Genomic DNA, 17,429 nt, shown 5'->3' with positions numbered 1-17,429 from the left:
GAGAGTAAAAGGGACTTCTTATCTATTATAATATCATATGTATTCTCATCTAGTATCGGATGCCTTTGCTAAAGCATCGAGTGCAGCTTACATTTTTTTTTCTGAATTATAAGCCCAAAGTAAATGCTTGTGTTTAAAGCTCTCTTATAAACACTTTAGAAAGAGGATTCCTAAAATCAGCATTTTCCCATAACATTAATTTTTTATTCTCTGTAGTCTCTCCTGTGGCATAATATAAGAATGTGGATTAGAAGAGGCCTGTGGGCACACGGCTCCAATTGAAGAAACCAGGAGAAACCAGGGGGAATGGAGATGTATGTGGGGGAAACAGGAAGTTGCAGTAAAGCAGAGGGACAGTGGAAAGGGATGGCGGGAAGAATGGCAGCAGCCATAGAAGCCCCCCCCCCCCCCAACGCTTCAGGTCATTTCCTTCAGCTGAAGTTCCCCAGGGCCAGCTGGTTCATCATTCTGGACCTTTAGTGCCAGTCTCTGTGTAGACTACCCTCTTTTTTCCTTCATTGAGCTAATACCTACTTACTTTTTTCAAGATTCAGCCCAGGTATCCCCCCTCCTCGGATGCTTCTAATGGTCATCAGTTTAGGTGACAACACTCCACGTATGTCACACCGTAAGCATGTTCCGAACCTGCCAATACTTTCTCAGCCCAGATGTGTGGGGAACATCCCTTTTCCCTTGAGGGTGGGGCTGGGGGCGGCCTCTGTCTGGGCTTGCTTGTCCCTGATGGTGAGCAACCACCTCTATGCATCTCAGAGCTGTATTACTCTCTGTGCCTGGAAGGTCAGGAAGTACGCCCCCGATGAATGATTTGTTTGACTGTTTCCCAGTATTCTTAAGACAGGCTAATAAATTGGAAGTTGAACTTGTGTCCCAGTCGCCTCGCCCACTGTTTTCAGAACTCTTCTTTCCTCACTCGTCATGGGTTTTCTCTCTTTTGCTGATTTTTTCTTCTCTGTGCGACCCCCAAATAAGGGGAGTGCTCCAGGGCTCAGGCTTTGGACCTCTTCTGTGTCCTGCCACCCACAGTGGTGCTTCTCAGACTGTCATGTGCCTTCCCCTCCCCTGGGGGTCTTGTTAAAAGACCCGATGAAAGTAGGTCTGGACCCAAGGCTCTGAGTTTCCAGGGGGCACATCCAGGCCAACAAGGCCCGGGACGGCCTTATCTCGTCCAGTCTCGTGACTTTCTAACACCTTGGTGCCAGGTGCCAGGTTCTGTCTCCAGCATGGACCCCTCACCAGAACTCCAGACTCACGTATCCAGTCGGCTACCTGAGAGCTCCATTTGGATATCTAAAGAAATCTCAAACCTGGTATTTTGAAAATTTCACTAGTTGCCCCCCTTAAGATGCCCTCTCTGACCTCTGTGCCTACAGTTTCCCCCTTTCCACATTTCTGTCCAGCCACAGGGTCTCCTCAATGTCCTCAAACAAAGCAAGCATGTGTAAGATGTTCCCGAAAGACACACTGCTTAAAACAAGAAAAAGGAATGAGAGCAAGTTGATTCTCGCCATCAGACTGATGATTTGTAATTGAATTTTGAAAATACCATATGACGTTGAACACAGCTTTGAGATGTATGCCGTCTTGTCTCGATTTAAAAAGCAATACGCTATTATACTTAATTTTGTATGCAACAGTCTATATTTGGTCCTAGTTTAACAAAAGGTGTAGTTACCAGCCTTTCCTAATTTGCTAAAAACAAAAACGTGGTGTCATCTCACTGTTGTTAGGACCTGCCTTCCCACATCAGTAAAACGCACAGCATTTACTCTCTGCTGGGTTAGTGCCGACAAAGCTGAGCGTAGTTACCGTTGATTTGAAATTGTCTTGCTTTTTACTGGGGATTCATATGGGCCAGTTTTTTCTTTTTTTTTCTTTTCTTTTTAAGTAATAATGGGAGCAAGCTAGAAAGTGAGTATAAAAAGATACATAGCGAGAAGCAAGACTCCTTCCTGTCAGGCATCCCCTCTGACCAGGTGATGGTGTGTCCAGTAGTAGTTCGTTGATTTTCTGTTTTTTTTTTTTTAATTACTTTGCCTGTTTTATTAAAAAAAATTTTTTTTTTAATGTTTGTTTATTTTTGAGGGAGACAGAGTGCAAGCAAGGGAGGGGCAGACAGAGAGGGTGACACAGGATCTAAAGCAGGCTCCAGGCTCTGAGCTGTCGGCACAGAGCCCGACACGGGGCTCGAACTCACGAACTGTGAGATCATGACCTGAGCTGAAGTCAGATGCTTAACCAACTGAGCCATCCAGGTGCCCCCAATTATTTTGCCCATTTTAATTGTTGACATTATGAAAGACGTGAAAATCATGCTGTGAAATGAATACTCATGATGAAATTAAATTGTAAAAATGATCACCATGATGGGTGCTTTCTAAATCTCGAATAGAGGAGTCGTACATGGGACGTTGTCCAGGGTGGGAATCCTCTTGAGTTCAGAAAGCGCCTCCTCTATCAATTGGAGCCCCTCCAGTCTTACTGTGTTCCCACAAAGCGGGCCCCTGCACTTCTGCTCCGTGCCCGCCCTCCATCTTGTATGTGGCCCTCAAGCCCTCGGGTCAGCTTTTCCTTTGAGTCTCTTACCCTGTCTCCCTCAGTGATTTGCTCCCTGGTTCTGTCTCCCTCTCCCGTGACTCAGTAAGCAGATTCTCATATTGTCCGCTTTCCATGAGCAGGAACCGACCTTCCTGATGATCCTTCCAATTGGCTTCCAGCTAGTCTCTCCTGTTCAGTAGGTGTTTACTGAGTGAACTTGCCCAGTGTTTTTATTGTCCTTAATGCCCAAGAGAATGGGTTTTGGTGTCAGATCGTGGTTCTTGTCCCAAATCTACTGCTAATTAGTTGTATGGACAAAGTTGCTTAATGTCTCTGGGCCCTTCTTCAGTAAAATGGAGCCCATGGTGGTACTTGCATCCTGGAGCCGCTTTGAAGGTAAAATGGGATTGATTGTGCAAAAAACTCAGCGTGGTGGAGACGGCCCACGTGTCCACTGACCAGCGAGCGAATAGGCAGAACGTGTGTGTCCATTGTGCTAAGTGCAATAAGCCAGATATAAGGACAAATGATGTATGAGTCCACTTACACAAATGTCTAGAGTTGGCAGATTCACAGGGACCACTGGGAATGGGGAACTGTTGCCAGATGATTAGAGTTGCTATTTGGGGAGATGACTGGGTATTGTGATGGTTGCACAGCACTGTGACTGACTCTGATTAGGGCCGCTGAATTTTAAACTTAATCGTTAGAAGGGTACATGGTATTTTATGTATTTTACTAGAGCTTAAAAAAAATAATAACGTAGGGGTACCTGGGTGGCTCAGTCGGTTAAGCATCTGACTCTTGATCTCGGCTCAGGTCATGATCTCACAGTTCATGAGTTCAAACTCTGCATTGGGTTCTGTGCTGATGGTGTGGAGCCTGCTTGGGATTCTGTCTCCTTCTCTGTGCCCCTCACCAGCTTGTTGTCTCTCTCTCTCTCTCTCAACATAAATAAATAAACTTAAAAAAATAATGTAGTATGCCAAAAATAACTGAATCATGTATTTTGAATGGGTGAGTTTTATGCTGTATGAATTCTATGTCAATAAAGCTGCTTTAAAAATCTTAGCCTAGCACCCGGCATGTGGTAAGTACCTAATAAATGGTAGTTGTAGTTGTCATTGTCTATCCTTAGTGAGTCACTGTGATTCCAATTTACATTAGAGGGGTATTTGATGGCTAAGTAAGGCTTTGTCTCTCTTGGGTTCTCCCCAACTTTCTCACCTCTCATTTCTGTACCTCAGAGTTATTGATTTAGGGGTCATGACTCCCTGCGACAAGATACTGAAGGCTGCCGTTGAGCACAAAGCAGGTACTGTGCCTCGGACTTCTGGGCCCTCCAAGTGTCCTTTCCCCTGTGTCTGTCTGTCAGTAAGTGGTGATGCCCCAGCCTATCCAACAGGTGCCAGCTCCTGTGGGGGGTGGGGGACTGCTTTCATTGTCATTGATGGTGGGGGTCGAATCAGTGAATAGGTGACTTTGAAACTCCTTGCAGCTTGGAAGACGGGGAATGAAACAGGCTTCTTATTACAGGGTTGCATTAGATTTTTTCCTCCACATCTCATCGTCTCATCGTTTTTAATGTTTCTTCAGACACCGTGACACGTCCAAGTCTGGGAAATCATGAACAATGTATTTTATTTGCATGGCTTCCCCCAACTGTGGAAAGTACACTGTTGTAACGTTAAGTTACAAATCCCATTTATTATGTAAAGCAAACAAATAGTAAATCGAAACTCCCCAGTCAGGAGAGATGTCTTAGAATTAGAAATGGGGAGTCGATGTTAGTTAGGTCTTACGGTCTTTATTACAGAGTTGCTAAAATGAGTCTTCCATACTTCTCTGCTTTTGTCTCATCTTCATTCTCACTGTCCTTTCTTCTTTTTTGAAATACTAGATATAATAGGCCTGTCAGGACTCATCACTCCTTCCCTGGATGAAATGATTTTTGTTGCCAAGGAAATGGAGAGGTTGGCTATAAAGATTCCGTTGTTGATTGGAGGGGCGACCACATCGAGGTAAGTCATGCTAATGAGCTCCTTGCTGTCCTTTAAATTCATTTAAATGCCAGTGTTTACAAACAGTGATGAAACCTGGGTGGTTTTTTATTATGCTTAGCTCATCGGCTCCTTGTTCTATAAGCTCAGGAGCTTTCAGTCTTCACTTGGACAAGGGCCTGGGCCAGGACACTTCTGCAGCACGCTGTAGGAAACTTCCTCTGTGATCTCCCCGCCCTTTGCCTTTTTTGGGATTCCTTTGGCTTGTCATTGTCTTTTCCTTAATCCTCCCATTCAGTTCCTGAGATTTCTGTTAAACTCTCCTCTTGAAATCAAGCCAGGTGGAGAAGGTGTATTTTTTGGCACAAAGACATTTCTTGAACTTTAGCCCACTCTCTGTCTTGAAGCAGGTGTCTGATTGAGTAATTACAGGTTCCCTTGAAGAAACTCCAACCTGGAAATAGTTGAGGCAGAAGGCCAGCCTAGCAAGAACGAATCAGAGAATCACCTTGGGAAGTTGTTTCTGAAAGGGGGAACCTTTTGAGAACCTTTGGATTAAACAGTTTAAAGAGGAAAAAGTTCTAAGTTGGTCACATGGCCATTACAGAGTTTGTCAGATTTTTTCCTGAGGGTCATGATCATAATGATGTTTGGGGGGAAATATGTTAATTATGGGCACTGTTAGACTTTTTATGACATGTTCTTTATGCCCCATACTGTTTACTTTGGCAGGGAATAATGCCCGGGGGGAACACTGAACTTGATCCTACACTAGAAATGACTGTGCACTAAGCCGGGTTTTCCAGAAAAACAGAATCTGTAGGTTGTGTATATATATTTTCTTTATGTAGATTTTGTATATCACTTTGTATTATATTATAATATAATACGTACACAGAGAGATGTATTTTAAGAAATTGGCTCATGTGATCGGGCGGCCTGGGAAGACTGACATCTGCAGGGAAGGTCAGAGGGCTGGAGTCCAGGCAAGAGCAGATGTTGCGGTCTTGATTCCGAAGGCTATATGGAGGCAGAATTCCTTCTTTCTCAGAGGACGTGAGTCTTTCCTCTTAAGGTCTTCAATTGATTGGACGAGGCCCACCCACGTTATGGAGCATAATCTGTTTCACTCAAAGTTTGCTGACGTTTTTTTTAAGTCTACTTTTATTTATTTTGAAATGAGTAAGTGGGGGAGAGGCAGAGAGAAAGGGTGAGAGAGAAAGAATCCCAAGCAGGCTCTGCACTGTCAGCACAGAGCCTGATGTGGGGCTTGAACCCACAAACTGTGAGATCGTGATCTGAGCCAAAACCAAGAGTCAGACACTTAACTGACTGAGCCACCCAGGCACCCCAAAGCCTGCTGGTTTAAATGTTAATCACATCTAAAAATTATCTTTACAGAAACATCTAGATTGGTGTATGACCAAAAACTAGATCATGTGTCCTGGCCAAATTGACACATAAAATTAACCATCATCCCATTTATAATCTGAATGGATTATTTTCACAAGTAGTAACAGTGTTATATGTCATTTATTCACTAAGTACTTTTCATGCTTGAAGGACTCAATAAGGTGGCTGTTGTCGCTCACCTTGGAAAGCTGAGTTTGTTTTTCCCACCAAGGACTTACCCACTAGGATATGTGGCAGATTATTCTCCAGGGATGTGACCAACCGTTGATAGCTGGAGTTTCAGTGAGCATAGTCTTGGGTGATTGATTATTTTAACGTGAATATTCATTAGCTTAGTAAAGAGAATGATAAGAGAACTTACAGACCTTTACGAGTATGAAATACTTTCGGGATCATGGTTGTAAAACAGAATAAATAAATATTTAAAGAAGCAGATGTAACAAAACGTATTATGAGCTAGGTAAATGTGATGTGCAAATTGGAACATTACAAAATAGTCCATTCTGTTATAGCTCTTACCAAGTAAAAGCCACCAGATTAAAGAGGTTTTAAAAAAAAAAAAAATATCCAGAGGCAACATAACTACCTTCCTAAGATCCATCGTAGGCAGAATTAGCCATCAGTGCCTCCTCACAGTTATAAGCTGGGATATCAAGTTAGAATTCATCAGATTGGGAGCCACCCACTGTCTCTCTGTGCGGTTGCAGAATCTCTGTTCTCGGGTCCAGGGAAGGGCGCTGGGGCAGCTGGCTCCCCTGACCTGCCACAGTTCCTTCTTCTCTTTACGAGCTCCGCCTTCTCTGGTTCTGTTCTCTTCCATGCCTGTTGCTGTTTCCAGGAAATTACTTGGAAAATAAAAGCTAGTGGCAGTCCTTCCAGATAACCATTCCCTTCTCCATTGCGGTGCCAGAAACGCCTGGGCAGAACAGATTTCCCGTGCAATCTCTCAGAGCCTTGGTGTAACCCGCCCCCCTTCTGACTCCGTTCTAAAGTAGTGACCGTGGGTGAGGCCTCACTTGGCGGTGCGTAATCAGGCCCTCATATTTGAGTAAGCCCTTTGGCTGGAATGTAGCAGGCATACAGAAAAGTGCACAAATCACAGATACACGACTTGATGAACGTTTACAGAAATGAACCCCCGGTAATACTGCACTCTGGGAACTTTGCTGGGTGCCCCCACCCAGTCATCCTTTACGACAGAAGTAACCACTGCCCCGTCACCGTAGGTTGGTTCTGCCTGCATTTCGGCTTCATGTAAATGGAGTCCTGTGGCGTGTACTGTCTTGTGTCCAGCTTCTTGTGGGCAGTGTTCTACCTGGGAGGCCCGAAGCAGCGGTTGCAGTAGTTGCTGTTCCACTGTGGTGCAATATTCCGTCGCAAATACACTGTGGCTGAGTCATCCATGTGACTGTTGGCGGGTATTGGGTTTTTCCAGTTTGGGGCTGTTTGGAAGAATGCCACTTGCTGGGTCATACGCACGTGATCATTGGCGTTAGACGTTGCTGGGTGGTTTTCCAAAGTGATCGTATTAATTTACATTCCCACCGGCAATTATGAGAGTGCCAGTTATTCCACACCTTTTTCAATTTTATCCAGTTTAGTGGGTATGTAATAACATCTTGGTATGGTTTTCCTTTGTATTTTCTTGCTGATTAATGATGCTGAGTACCTTTTCATGTGTATGTTGGCTGTTAATGCTTTTTAAGTCTTTTTTTTTTCTTAATTGGGTATTCTGCCTCTTTTCTTACTGATTTGTACATGTTTTTTGTTTATATTGGACGCAAGCCCTTTATTAGAAATATATATTGCAAGTAGATTCTTCCATTATGGCTTGCCTTTTGCTATCTTAGTTGTATTTTTAAATAACAAAGTTTTTAATTTTCATGAAGTCTGATTTCTCAGTCTCTTCCTTTACAGTTAGTGCTTTTTGCTTCTCTGTAAGATGCCGTCTACTCCTGGGAGAGGCAGCTTTGCTAGAGGCATTCAGAGTTTGAATGTCTTAGAAGCCCTCTGAGAGCCCTTATTTTGCCTCCTGTAGACCTGTTGAGAGCTCAGCAGTGTTCCAGTTTTTTCCTTTGCTAACTGTTATTTGAGCAGATGGCAGCTCAGGACTTCCAAGTTGTCATGAAAGAAGATAAGGAGGTAGAACTCCATGGCTCTTCCAGATCTCCGTGGCCTGTGGTGGCATGATAGAATTAGAATTGTACTCCCAAGACATTCACAGTGAGCCTTAAGGCTGTCTGATGGATCCTCGGAGAAGCCGAAAGGACTGTACCGATTAGGGGTCATGTGGGCACGGAAATAGGCCCAGAGTTCCCTTTTGAACCTGTAGCTGTAAGAGAATGGAAAACCGAACATTCTCTTGTCTGTCATGCGTATGGTTTTGTGCCACAAACTGGAATTGACTTTATTTTTATTTATTTATTTATTTATTTATTTTTTAAACGTTTATTTATTTTTGGGACAGAGAGAGACAGAGCATGAACGGGGGGGGGGGGGGGGGAGAGAGAGGGAGACACAGAATCGGAAACAGGCTCCAGGCTCTGAGCCATCAGCCCAGAGCCCGATGCGGGGCTTGAACTCACGGACCGCGAGATCGTGACCTGGCTGAAGTCGGACGCTTAACCTACTGCGCCACCCAGGCGCCCCTGGAATTGACTTTAATGGCAATCTGGCCCTGTTAGCTACATACCTTCTCAAAGACACAAGTGTGGCAGTTAGCTTTTCTAAGTGGTTTAGAGCCAATAACTGCAAAGTGTCTTTTTCAGTTATTTTTTGTGAGTAATGGAGAATTCAGAAGGAATTCAGTGCCCAGAAATAGAGGTAATTTTCCGAACTTAAATATTTTTTAATTGTTAGGAGGGAAGATGCTGAGTGATATAACTGTACTGTTTTCCTCTTTGAGTTGGCTGCAGGGAAGTTCGAAGCTCAGGCCTGGGTGTAGGATTTCAGGGACCCGACTTCTGCGTCTGACCCACTGCTCAGTGTTCGTGCCTTTATTTCCTCTCTCGTTTTTCTCACCAAATTCTAAGGTTTTATTTCTTATTTATTTGTGTGTGTGTGTGTGTGTGTGTGTGTGTGATGCTGCATTTAGGTAAAACATTTTAATTCTGGAAGGATAAGGCATGAAATAAATGCTTGGAGTACTGGTTCTTTTTCAGTGCTTTTCAAAAAGACCTTCTAAAGTTAACCCTTTCATGCCCATTTGGCAAGTATGGGAGGCGACTAACTGGGTCCCCGGCATTGGTGAGTGACTTAGCAGAGCCAGATTTGAGACTGAGCCTCAGGGGGCTAGCCCCGTGTTGTTGGTTTGTAGGAGGGAAGGAGGAATTCCAACATTATATATCTTTTCAGACTTCAGACAGAAGTCTGCCTCCATCTGGAGAGGGCCGCATAAATGGAAGCTTAGGAGAAAGTAGAATCAATATCATACCGTTTTATAAGGAAACCAGAAGTACTCTTGATGGCCAAGCAAGCACAGATTTAATGGCTGTCCTCATTCGGCTTTGTCATTTTTTTATGCTGGAAAGCAACACTTTGCTTTTATGTGGTGGTGGTAGTGTTTTTAAAAAGTGGAACCCATCAGTTTCTTCTTGGTACCCTTGTCCAGAGATCACCAGTGTGAGAATGGCCGGAATTGCACAGAGAACGCTTGGATGCTTAATAAATACTAATTATGTTGACTTGAAGGTTTAAAACTATACTGGTTCTCTTTAAGAGAAATGTCAACTAAGTCACATTAGGCTTAGTGTTTCCTAGAGGAACTCCATGCAGAATATACATTGAGGTACATTTGTGTGCTTGAAGAACTGACCACCTAAAGAAGAGGAAGCAAACATAGTCTCACTTATATTCTGTTGTCAAACTGGAAGCAGTTTCTTCTTTAAAATTTCCTGGGGCGCCTGGGTGGCTCAGTCAGTTGAGCATCTGACTTCAGCGCAGGTCATGATCTTGCGGTTTGTGGGTTCGATCCCTACATCGGGCTCTGTGCTGACAGCTCAGAGCTTGGAGCCTGTTTCAGATTCCGTGTCTCCCTCTCTCTGCCCATCTCCTGCTTGCGTGTGTGCTCTCTCTCTCTCAAAAATAAACATTAAAAAACAATTTTTTTTAAATGAAAAAAAAAAAAAAAAACAAAAGTATTCCTACTATTTGAAAATCTACCCCTGGGGTGCCTGGGCAGCTCAGTAGGTTAAGCGTTCGACTTTGTCTCAGGTCCATGAGTTCGAGCCCTGCGTCGGGCTCTGTGCTGACAGCTCAGAGCCTGGAGCCTGTTTCAGATTCTGTGTCTCCCTCTCTCTCTGACCCTCCCCCATTCATGCTCTCTCTCTGTCTCAAAAATAAATAAACGTTAAAAAAAAAAACTTAAAAAAAAAGAAAATCTTCCCTTTGTAGAATACCAAAGATATTTTCAAATCTTTGGTCCCTGGGCACGCAGCGGACACAAAACACATCCTCAGGACGCAGTGGAGTTGGCGTGGCTGCTTCAGGACCACGGTCTGGTTCTCCCTGCTGCTCTGCGCCCCAACGCCCGACTCTGGAAGAGTCTCTTGCACTCAGTGGCTTAAGCCTGCACTTCCATTTGATGGCTCACTTCCTGTGACTTCCGGCTTCTGTCCCCTGCTTCCTGTCCGTGTGTGGAGATACTTGCACAAAGGGGACAGGTGAAATGTCAGTCTTGTCTGTCTCACTGCAAATGAATTTTTAGTCATCCCTCAGAAGTCTATTAAAAACACACACATACATCAGTCTTCTCATATCCTCTTGGTTTTAAAAATTTCCTCAGTAGTCCACACTTACTATTAGAACATGTCAGACACTTCAGAGGAACGTAAAGTAAAATTTATTCTCTCCCTTCCCGTCCTCCGTTCCACCTCCAGCCGCTGTGTAACCAGTGTTGACATCTGATGTGTATCTGGTTTTTGCTAAATGTATGGAAACTCCTATGTAAGGTTGGAGGGTTAGGGTGGGTTGAGGGTGGTAGTGTGGTTTTTAAAACACAAACGTACTGTTTGCTATTTTGTTGTTTCCCCACATAGTAGCATAGTCTGGACATTCTTCCCAAACGAAATGCATTTGGGCCGAGGGGGAGAATGTGAAAGCATCTGATGCGGGGAGGAGCTGCCTTGGGGGCGGACGTGGGTCCAGCAAAGACCGGCAGGGATGGCCCCCTCCCTGCCCATCCTGGGGGAAGTATGGCTGCCGCCCTTGACGCGGCACTGCGGCCTGTGCTCAGGGCCCTGGTTTAACCGCAGTCGGGAGGGCACGCGGGTCCATCCTCACCCCTCACGTAGTGGGCCGTGTTCTGTGAGGAAAGAGCGGGTGTGTACCCTGTGCGGTAAGACTGAGTCTCCAGAGACGGCTTACCGCGTACTTCAGTCAGGTCGTCTCAAGGACTGAAGCGTGTTCCTCACCGCTGATGTTCCCGAGTCTGGCAGGAGGGGTTTGGGGCCGAGCCGACGTTAGTAGAAGACTGTTGCTGCTTATGCCTCTCGGTTCCTTCGTGCCAAATTTATTCAGGGTCCGGGGCCCCTTATTACAAGTGCGAGGTGGGGTCAGGGCTGAGGAGCGTGGCCGGTGCGTCCTGGGCCTGCCGCCTTGGGTCTGGTTTCCCGGGCGCCCTGGCTGCCACCCCAGCTCATTTGGGGGAGGAAACGCAGTCTGACCTGTATGGCAGCCAAGGGCAGTCACCTGGGCTGGTGAGCTCCCTCGGTTCAGGCAGGCTGATAATGAGTGCGGCGTCACGGTCTCATTCCCAAGGGCAGAGAGCTGAGGACAGGGTCTTCCGTGTTTTGTCAGATTTCTCGTAGCCTGAGCCGACAGACCCATGTCTTCTCCCCTTGGATTCCCCGTCTTAGGGTGGGGAGGAAGTCAGTCTTGTTTTACGAGGGACACGTGAAGTTTGTTCTCTGGAAAGCACCCTGTGGAAACACGTTGTCTCTGATGGTTCCAAACGGGGGTCATGTGGGAGCTGTCAGCACTGACGGATATGTTTTTCTTCCTGACCCCTCTTTTTAGAACCCACACGGCAGTTAAAATAGCTCCGAGATACAGTGCGCCTGTCATCCACGTCCTGGACGCGTCCAAGAGTGTGGTGGTGGTAAGTGTGGGGCCTTCCGTTATTTCTGCTATGTGAGGAGAGGGGAAAAGATTGTGTTCTGAATAAGGGGTATTTCCCAAGATGGTCTTTTTTGTCCAGTTCTACTAAAATATGTGAAAGAATGTGCGAGGGCTTGTTAGGATGGTGTCACTGTGGTCGTCTGCATTGCTGGAGGGGGGCCAGGTGAGCGTGTCCTGTGCTTTCAGAGACCGCGTCCGAGTCACCGAGAAGCCCTGCCAGGATCCCTGTGACCTCGACACCAACCCAGAGGGAGAGAGATTTCAGCCACTTACATATATTTACAAGTGTGAACATACATTGTCTTAACTCCATGCCAAGGCTAGAAGGAATGTGGAATTTTTTAAACGACCTGTTTCCAGATAGAAAGACATTTAATCTGGAATGGGCCGGTTGGCCCTACCCAAAGAGAGAAGAACGTTCTCTAGATGTTCATAATCCAGAATAATAGATTCTTCTTCTCGGTGAATGTAATAAACCACTTTCCTGAGTGGTCTTTTAGGTTTTTCTCTGTCACTGAAGCCTAATGTCCTCTCTCATTACGTGTTTCGTTATTTTCATTGACTAAGAGCACATAATAGCTGGAGGGAATCTGAACGACCATGTGGTCCAGTGGTTTCCAAGTTTGTTTTAGTGACAGAAAGCTTGTCTTCCAGCGATGTCTTACTTGGAAGCTCAGTACAGTATGAGTTAGAGCAGCCCCTCCTATCCGTCACCCCACACCTAGTTCTTGAAAGAGCACAGTTTGAAAATTGCTAGTCTATGGGGGCGCCTGGGTTGGTTGAGTATCTGACTCGCTTTCGGCTCAGGTCATGATCTCACAGTTTGAACTCGAGCCCCACGTCAGGCTCTGTGCTGACAGCGTGGAGCCTGCTTGGGATTCTCTCTCTGCCCCTCCCCCACTCATGCTGTCTCTGTCTCTCTCATGTAAATAAATAAAAACTTAAAAAAACACAACAAACCTAACCCGCTAATCTAGTCCAGCCTTCACATTTGTAGGCGAGGAGGGTTACCAAGGAGGGTCTCGGGATTTGTGAAACTATCAGGTGACATGGTGCAGCCTGAAGCTCAGGTGGCCACATTGCCTGAACCGTTTTCCAAAGACATTCTTCCAGATCTGTGAATTTATTTATATGGAGGTTGTACAATAATTGCTAACTTTATTAAAAATCGATAGTGTGCCAGACACTGTGGTGAGTGCTTTCCATGGATTTTTAATTTAATCTCCATGAAGCAGATACTCTCATTATCCATGTTTAGAGTAGAGGAAATAGGCACAGAGAGGTTAGCACCTCTCTTGAGGCCACACGTCCATCAAGCGGTAGGGTAGGGCGTGAAGGCCGGTGGTCTTACTCTCTGCTGCACGAAATGTGCTCCCATTAATACTCAGTGATTCTTATTAAAAAGAATACAATCATTGGCTCCCAGGCGGCTGAGTCAGTTGAGCATCCAGCCTTTTTTTTTTTTTAAGAGAATTATTGTTGTTTAGTTTCTATTTTTAAATTGTTATAAACTTTAATTATTTAATAATTAGCGTGAATAATTTAATATTCATGCATCCTCTTCTGTGAACTGTCAAATCTTACTGACCTCCTTATGAATATTTATAAACACTCTATATACATGACTCTGTACTTTTAATACTGTATGCTTCTTTTGTAGAAAGAGTTTTCTTTTTCTTTTTCTTTTTCTTTTTCTTTTTCTTTTTCTTTTTCTTTTTCTTTTTCTTTTTCTTTTTCTTTTCCTTTTCCTTTTCCTTTTCCTTTTCCTTTTCCTTTTCCTTTTCCTTTTTCTTTTTCTTTCTGTTTTGAATTTATATCCAAACTAGTTAGCATAGAGTGCAACAATGATTTCAGGATTAGATTCCTTAATGCCCCTTACCCAATTAGCCCATCCCCTCCCACAACCCCTCCAGTAACCCTCTGTTTGTTCTCCATATTTAAGAGTCTCTTATGTTTTGTCCCTCTCCCTGTTTTTATAATATTTTTCTTCCCTTCCCTTATGTTCATCTGTTCTGGAGCATCCAACTCTTGATTTCGGCTCAGGTCATGATCTCAGGGTCGTGGGATTCAGCCCCATGTTGGGCTCTGAGCTGGGCCTGGAATAAGATATATTCTCTCTCACTCTCTTGCTTTCTCTCTCCCCTCCTTCCCCCTGCCCCTCCTCTGCTTGCACTTTCTCTCTCTCAAAAAAGAAAAAAAAAAGATACGGTTAAATCAGACTGGAATCATAAAGTCACATTTTTATTTACTCTTGACGTAAACTAATGTGTAAATAAAGTAGGTGTCTCCAAGTTAGTTTCAGGACAGTTTTTGTATTTTATATTTGAATTGTGCTTCATAAGGAGCTTGTATGGAGTTCATAGTTGACTAACCAGTGGACCTCTTTTTAAGGCTTGTTGCTATTTTCAAATGCTAATGAATGACTGAACATTTCTCATATGGAGACCAGGCCCTTGGCCCTCTTCAAGTACATGGTGCTAGCATTGCATCAGGGGAGGACTTTGGCTGGGAGGAACCAGCCTCTGGATTCCATTTTGAGTTCCCTCCTTCGCCGTCTAGAAGAGCTAAGCAGTAAGGGCCGAGCTGAGAGCCAGAAGATGAGCACGGGCACTGGTGCTCCTTATGGGTCCGTCCAGCTGGACCGCCAGCAGTGGTTAGTGCTTCTTGGGTCCAGAGAAGTGGTCACCTTCTGAAATTACTCAGACATAAGTCCAACAGTAAGTTGTTTGGGTTGTTGCTAGTGATGCTTTTCAGGATCAGTGGTACAGTTTGTTTAGGCCGATTGTTGGTTCCGTGTCTTCAGGCTCGGCTGCGAGATGCATGCCAGCGGCCTGTGCTCTGGGTCACTGGCGCAGGTGTTTGAAAGAGTCCCAAACATGGCAGCGACCTGGTAGTTGGAGCTTTAGACCTCAGGATGCCCCTGCTTTCTTTCCTTTCTTCCTTTTTTTTTTTTTTTAATTTATTTCTGAAAGAGTGCAAGCGGGGGAGGGGCAGAGAGAGGGGGGCCGAGGATCCAAAGGGGGCTGTGCAGCAGTGAACCCGATGTGGGGCTTGAACCCACACACCGTGAAATCATGACCTGAGCCAAAGTCAGACGCTCAACCGATTGAGCCACCCAGGTGCCCCTTCTTTCCTTTTAAATAAACGAGGTGCCAGTATTTAGTTCTTTCTAAATTATAAAATATATTTTCAACTTATTCCCTCTCATTCACTGCTATTGTCACCAAGAACAAAGAATAAAAGGAGGAAGAGGGAAGCTGTGCGGTGTCCAAATGGTTGGCATGAAGACGCGTGACTGGGCTGTGGTTTTATGGTGGAAAGATCATGAAGATTAGCCTGTATAATTGACCACGGACTTGTTTCCATCAAGCAAGTCAGACTGGGCATGGAGGGACTGGCTTGTCACTTTGGCTCTGGGAACAGGGGGCCCCCCAGGGTGTGTTCCGTCTTCCCAATAGTCGCTGTGGCAGCGTATGGTTAAGTTCTTTGGATGTTTAGAAAAGCAGGCTTTTGCCTTCTCAGAGTCTAAAACCTAGCTGAATGCAATATTTTGAACAATATTTTAAGACTCTGGTTGCGTGTACTTTGGGGAGCTGTGGAGTAGGCATCCCTTTGCTGTTTTCATTGAGCTCTGCTGGTTTTCCTAAACGGGACTCCATTGAGCCGAGGTTAATGTAAGGCTGGGAGGTACCCTGTGGTGTGAACACCATTCAGGAGCCTGTTTTTAGGCTCACCGCAAGGGTCTTTTCTGATTAGGTTCCTTAAGAAAGTCATCTGGCTTTGTACTAACTCTTCGGGGATCGGATTGCTGGTAGAGATGCTTAGAAAAGTCACACAGAATCATAGACACTTAAAGCCGGTGGGCCCTTGAGCCATCGTCTGGCTTGCCTTGCTCAGTTTCACATCATGGTTCTCGGCTTCCCTGCCCTCGTGTGTGTGTTGGGGGGCGGGGGGCGGGGTGGCAGAAGTCCAGCTGGAGGCGCAGGGGTGGGGCGGTGCCTCGTCGTGAAGTGATCGTGATCAGGAGCAGCCATTTCTTGTTTTTGAGCTTTGGTTTTGGCTCTACTTCCACCAACTTGATAATGCTGGTCACAAATAATTAATATTTCGCAGATCCTAGCTTTACAGTGTACCGAGTAGCCTCGTATTTGTCAGATGACTGGTTTCTGTTCTTTTCTTAGCCAGTCATAGTTGACTGTGAAGATTAGCCTCATTCCTTCAGCAAGCGTTTAGTGAGGAGGCGCCCTGCACGTGCCAGGCACAGAACTAGAAACCAGGGACACGGAGTGGTTAAGGCGCAGCCCTGCCCTCAAAGGGTTTGTCCTCTAGTGAGGCAAGGAGGTACGTAGACAGGCACTAAAAGCCTGAGGTAAATGCAGTGATGAAGACGTGAACCGGGTATCTTTGAAACACTGAAGAGAGGCGCCTAGCTAGTGTGCTGTGTGGGTCCCCAAGACCATGCTCCCCTTCAGTGATTTGCCAGAAGGACTCACAGAACTCAGAAACACTGTTATAATCATGGCAGATGGCCACGAGTCAGCAAAGGATGTAAAGGGTGGAATCCAAGCAGGACCAGGCACCAGCTTCTTGGAGTCCTCTCCTAGCGGAGTCACGTGGCCAGTGCTTAATTCTTCCACCAGTGATGAGTGTACCGGGGGCATTGCCAACCAGGGAGGCTCTCTTGAGCCTTAGTGTCCAGGGCTTCTGTTGGGAGTCAGTCACGTAGGAGTGCTTTAATGACCTGACTGACCTTAGTAACCAGAGCCTTAGTTACTCCAGAGGTCAGACGGATACAACATGAACAAGGGGGCCCCCTTCATCCCTAGTCACGTTGTTAGTTAGCATAGACCATCCAGGGTGGCCCAGGGCTCCATGTAGATGAAGTGTCTCATCAGGCAGGACATTTCAAGGGCTTACAGCTTATCTCTCAGGAACCATGAAGGGCTTTCTTTTGAATGTGTGAGATTTGGACATCCTAGGTCCTCCGAGGCAGCTCTTAACTGCATACCCTGGCAGGAGTTCACGAAGCTGGTGAAGGGAGAGGGGATGACGTTGACCAGGGAAGCTTCCTGAAGGAGGTGTCGCCAGCACTGACCAGTGTTGTCCATATTTTATTTATCTCCTTTTGCTCCTCTGTGGTTCTTGAACTTTGATCTTGCGTTTTCAGTGCTCTCAGCTATTAGATGAGAATCTCAAGGATGAATATTTTGAGGAGATCTTAGAAGAATATGAAGAGATCAGACAGGACCATTACGAGTCTCTCAGGGTAAGTGACGAATACCTGCTAGTTTGGGTATTAAACCGATCCTGCATTTTTTTTTAAAACGTGACTTCATTGTTTAA

General features: G+C 45.4%; 1 protein-coding gene across 4 annotated transcripts in view; it reads left to right on the top strand.

The window, feature by feature from the left end:
• Positions 1–17,429, top strand: part of MTR (5-methyltetrahydrofolate-homocysteine methyltransferase) — a 130,374-nt gene that overhangs the window by 72,646 nt on the left and 40,299 nt on the right. For all 4 annotated transcript variants that reach the window (XM_040464945.1, XM_040464943.1, XM_040464942.1 and 1 more), the window contains 4 exons: positions 3,804–3,871; positions 4,457–4,577; positions 11,985–12,066; positions 17,254–17,352. In XM_040464945.1, coding sequence (XP_040320879.1) covers positions 3,804–3,871; positions 4,457–4,577; positions 11,985–12,066; positions 17,254–17,352 — 370 coding nt within the window. The remainder of the gene's footprint in view (positions 1–3,803; positions 3,872–4,456; positions 4,578–11,984; positions 12,067–17,253; positions 17,353–17,429) is intronic.

The sequence above is a fragment of the Herpailurus yagouaroundi genome, unplaced genomic scaffold (assembly GCF_014898765.1).
Source record: "Herpailurus yagouaroundi ecotype Mexico unplaced genomic scaffold, PumYag 530, whole genome shotgun sequence".
In the NCBI taxonomy this organism is placed as follows: Eukaryota; Metazoa; Chordata; class Mammalia; order Carnivora; family Felidae; genus Herpailurus; species Herpailurus yagouaroundi.
Note: the sequence above shows the minus strand (reverse complement) of the source record. Positions and strands in the feature narration are given on the sequence as shown.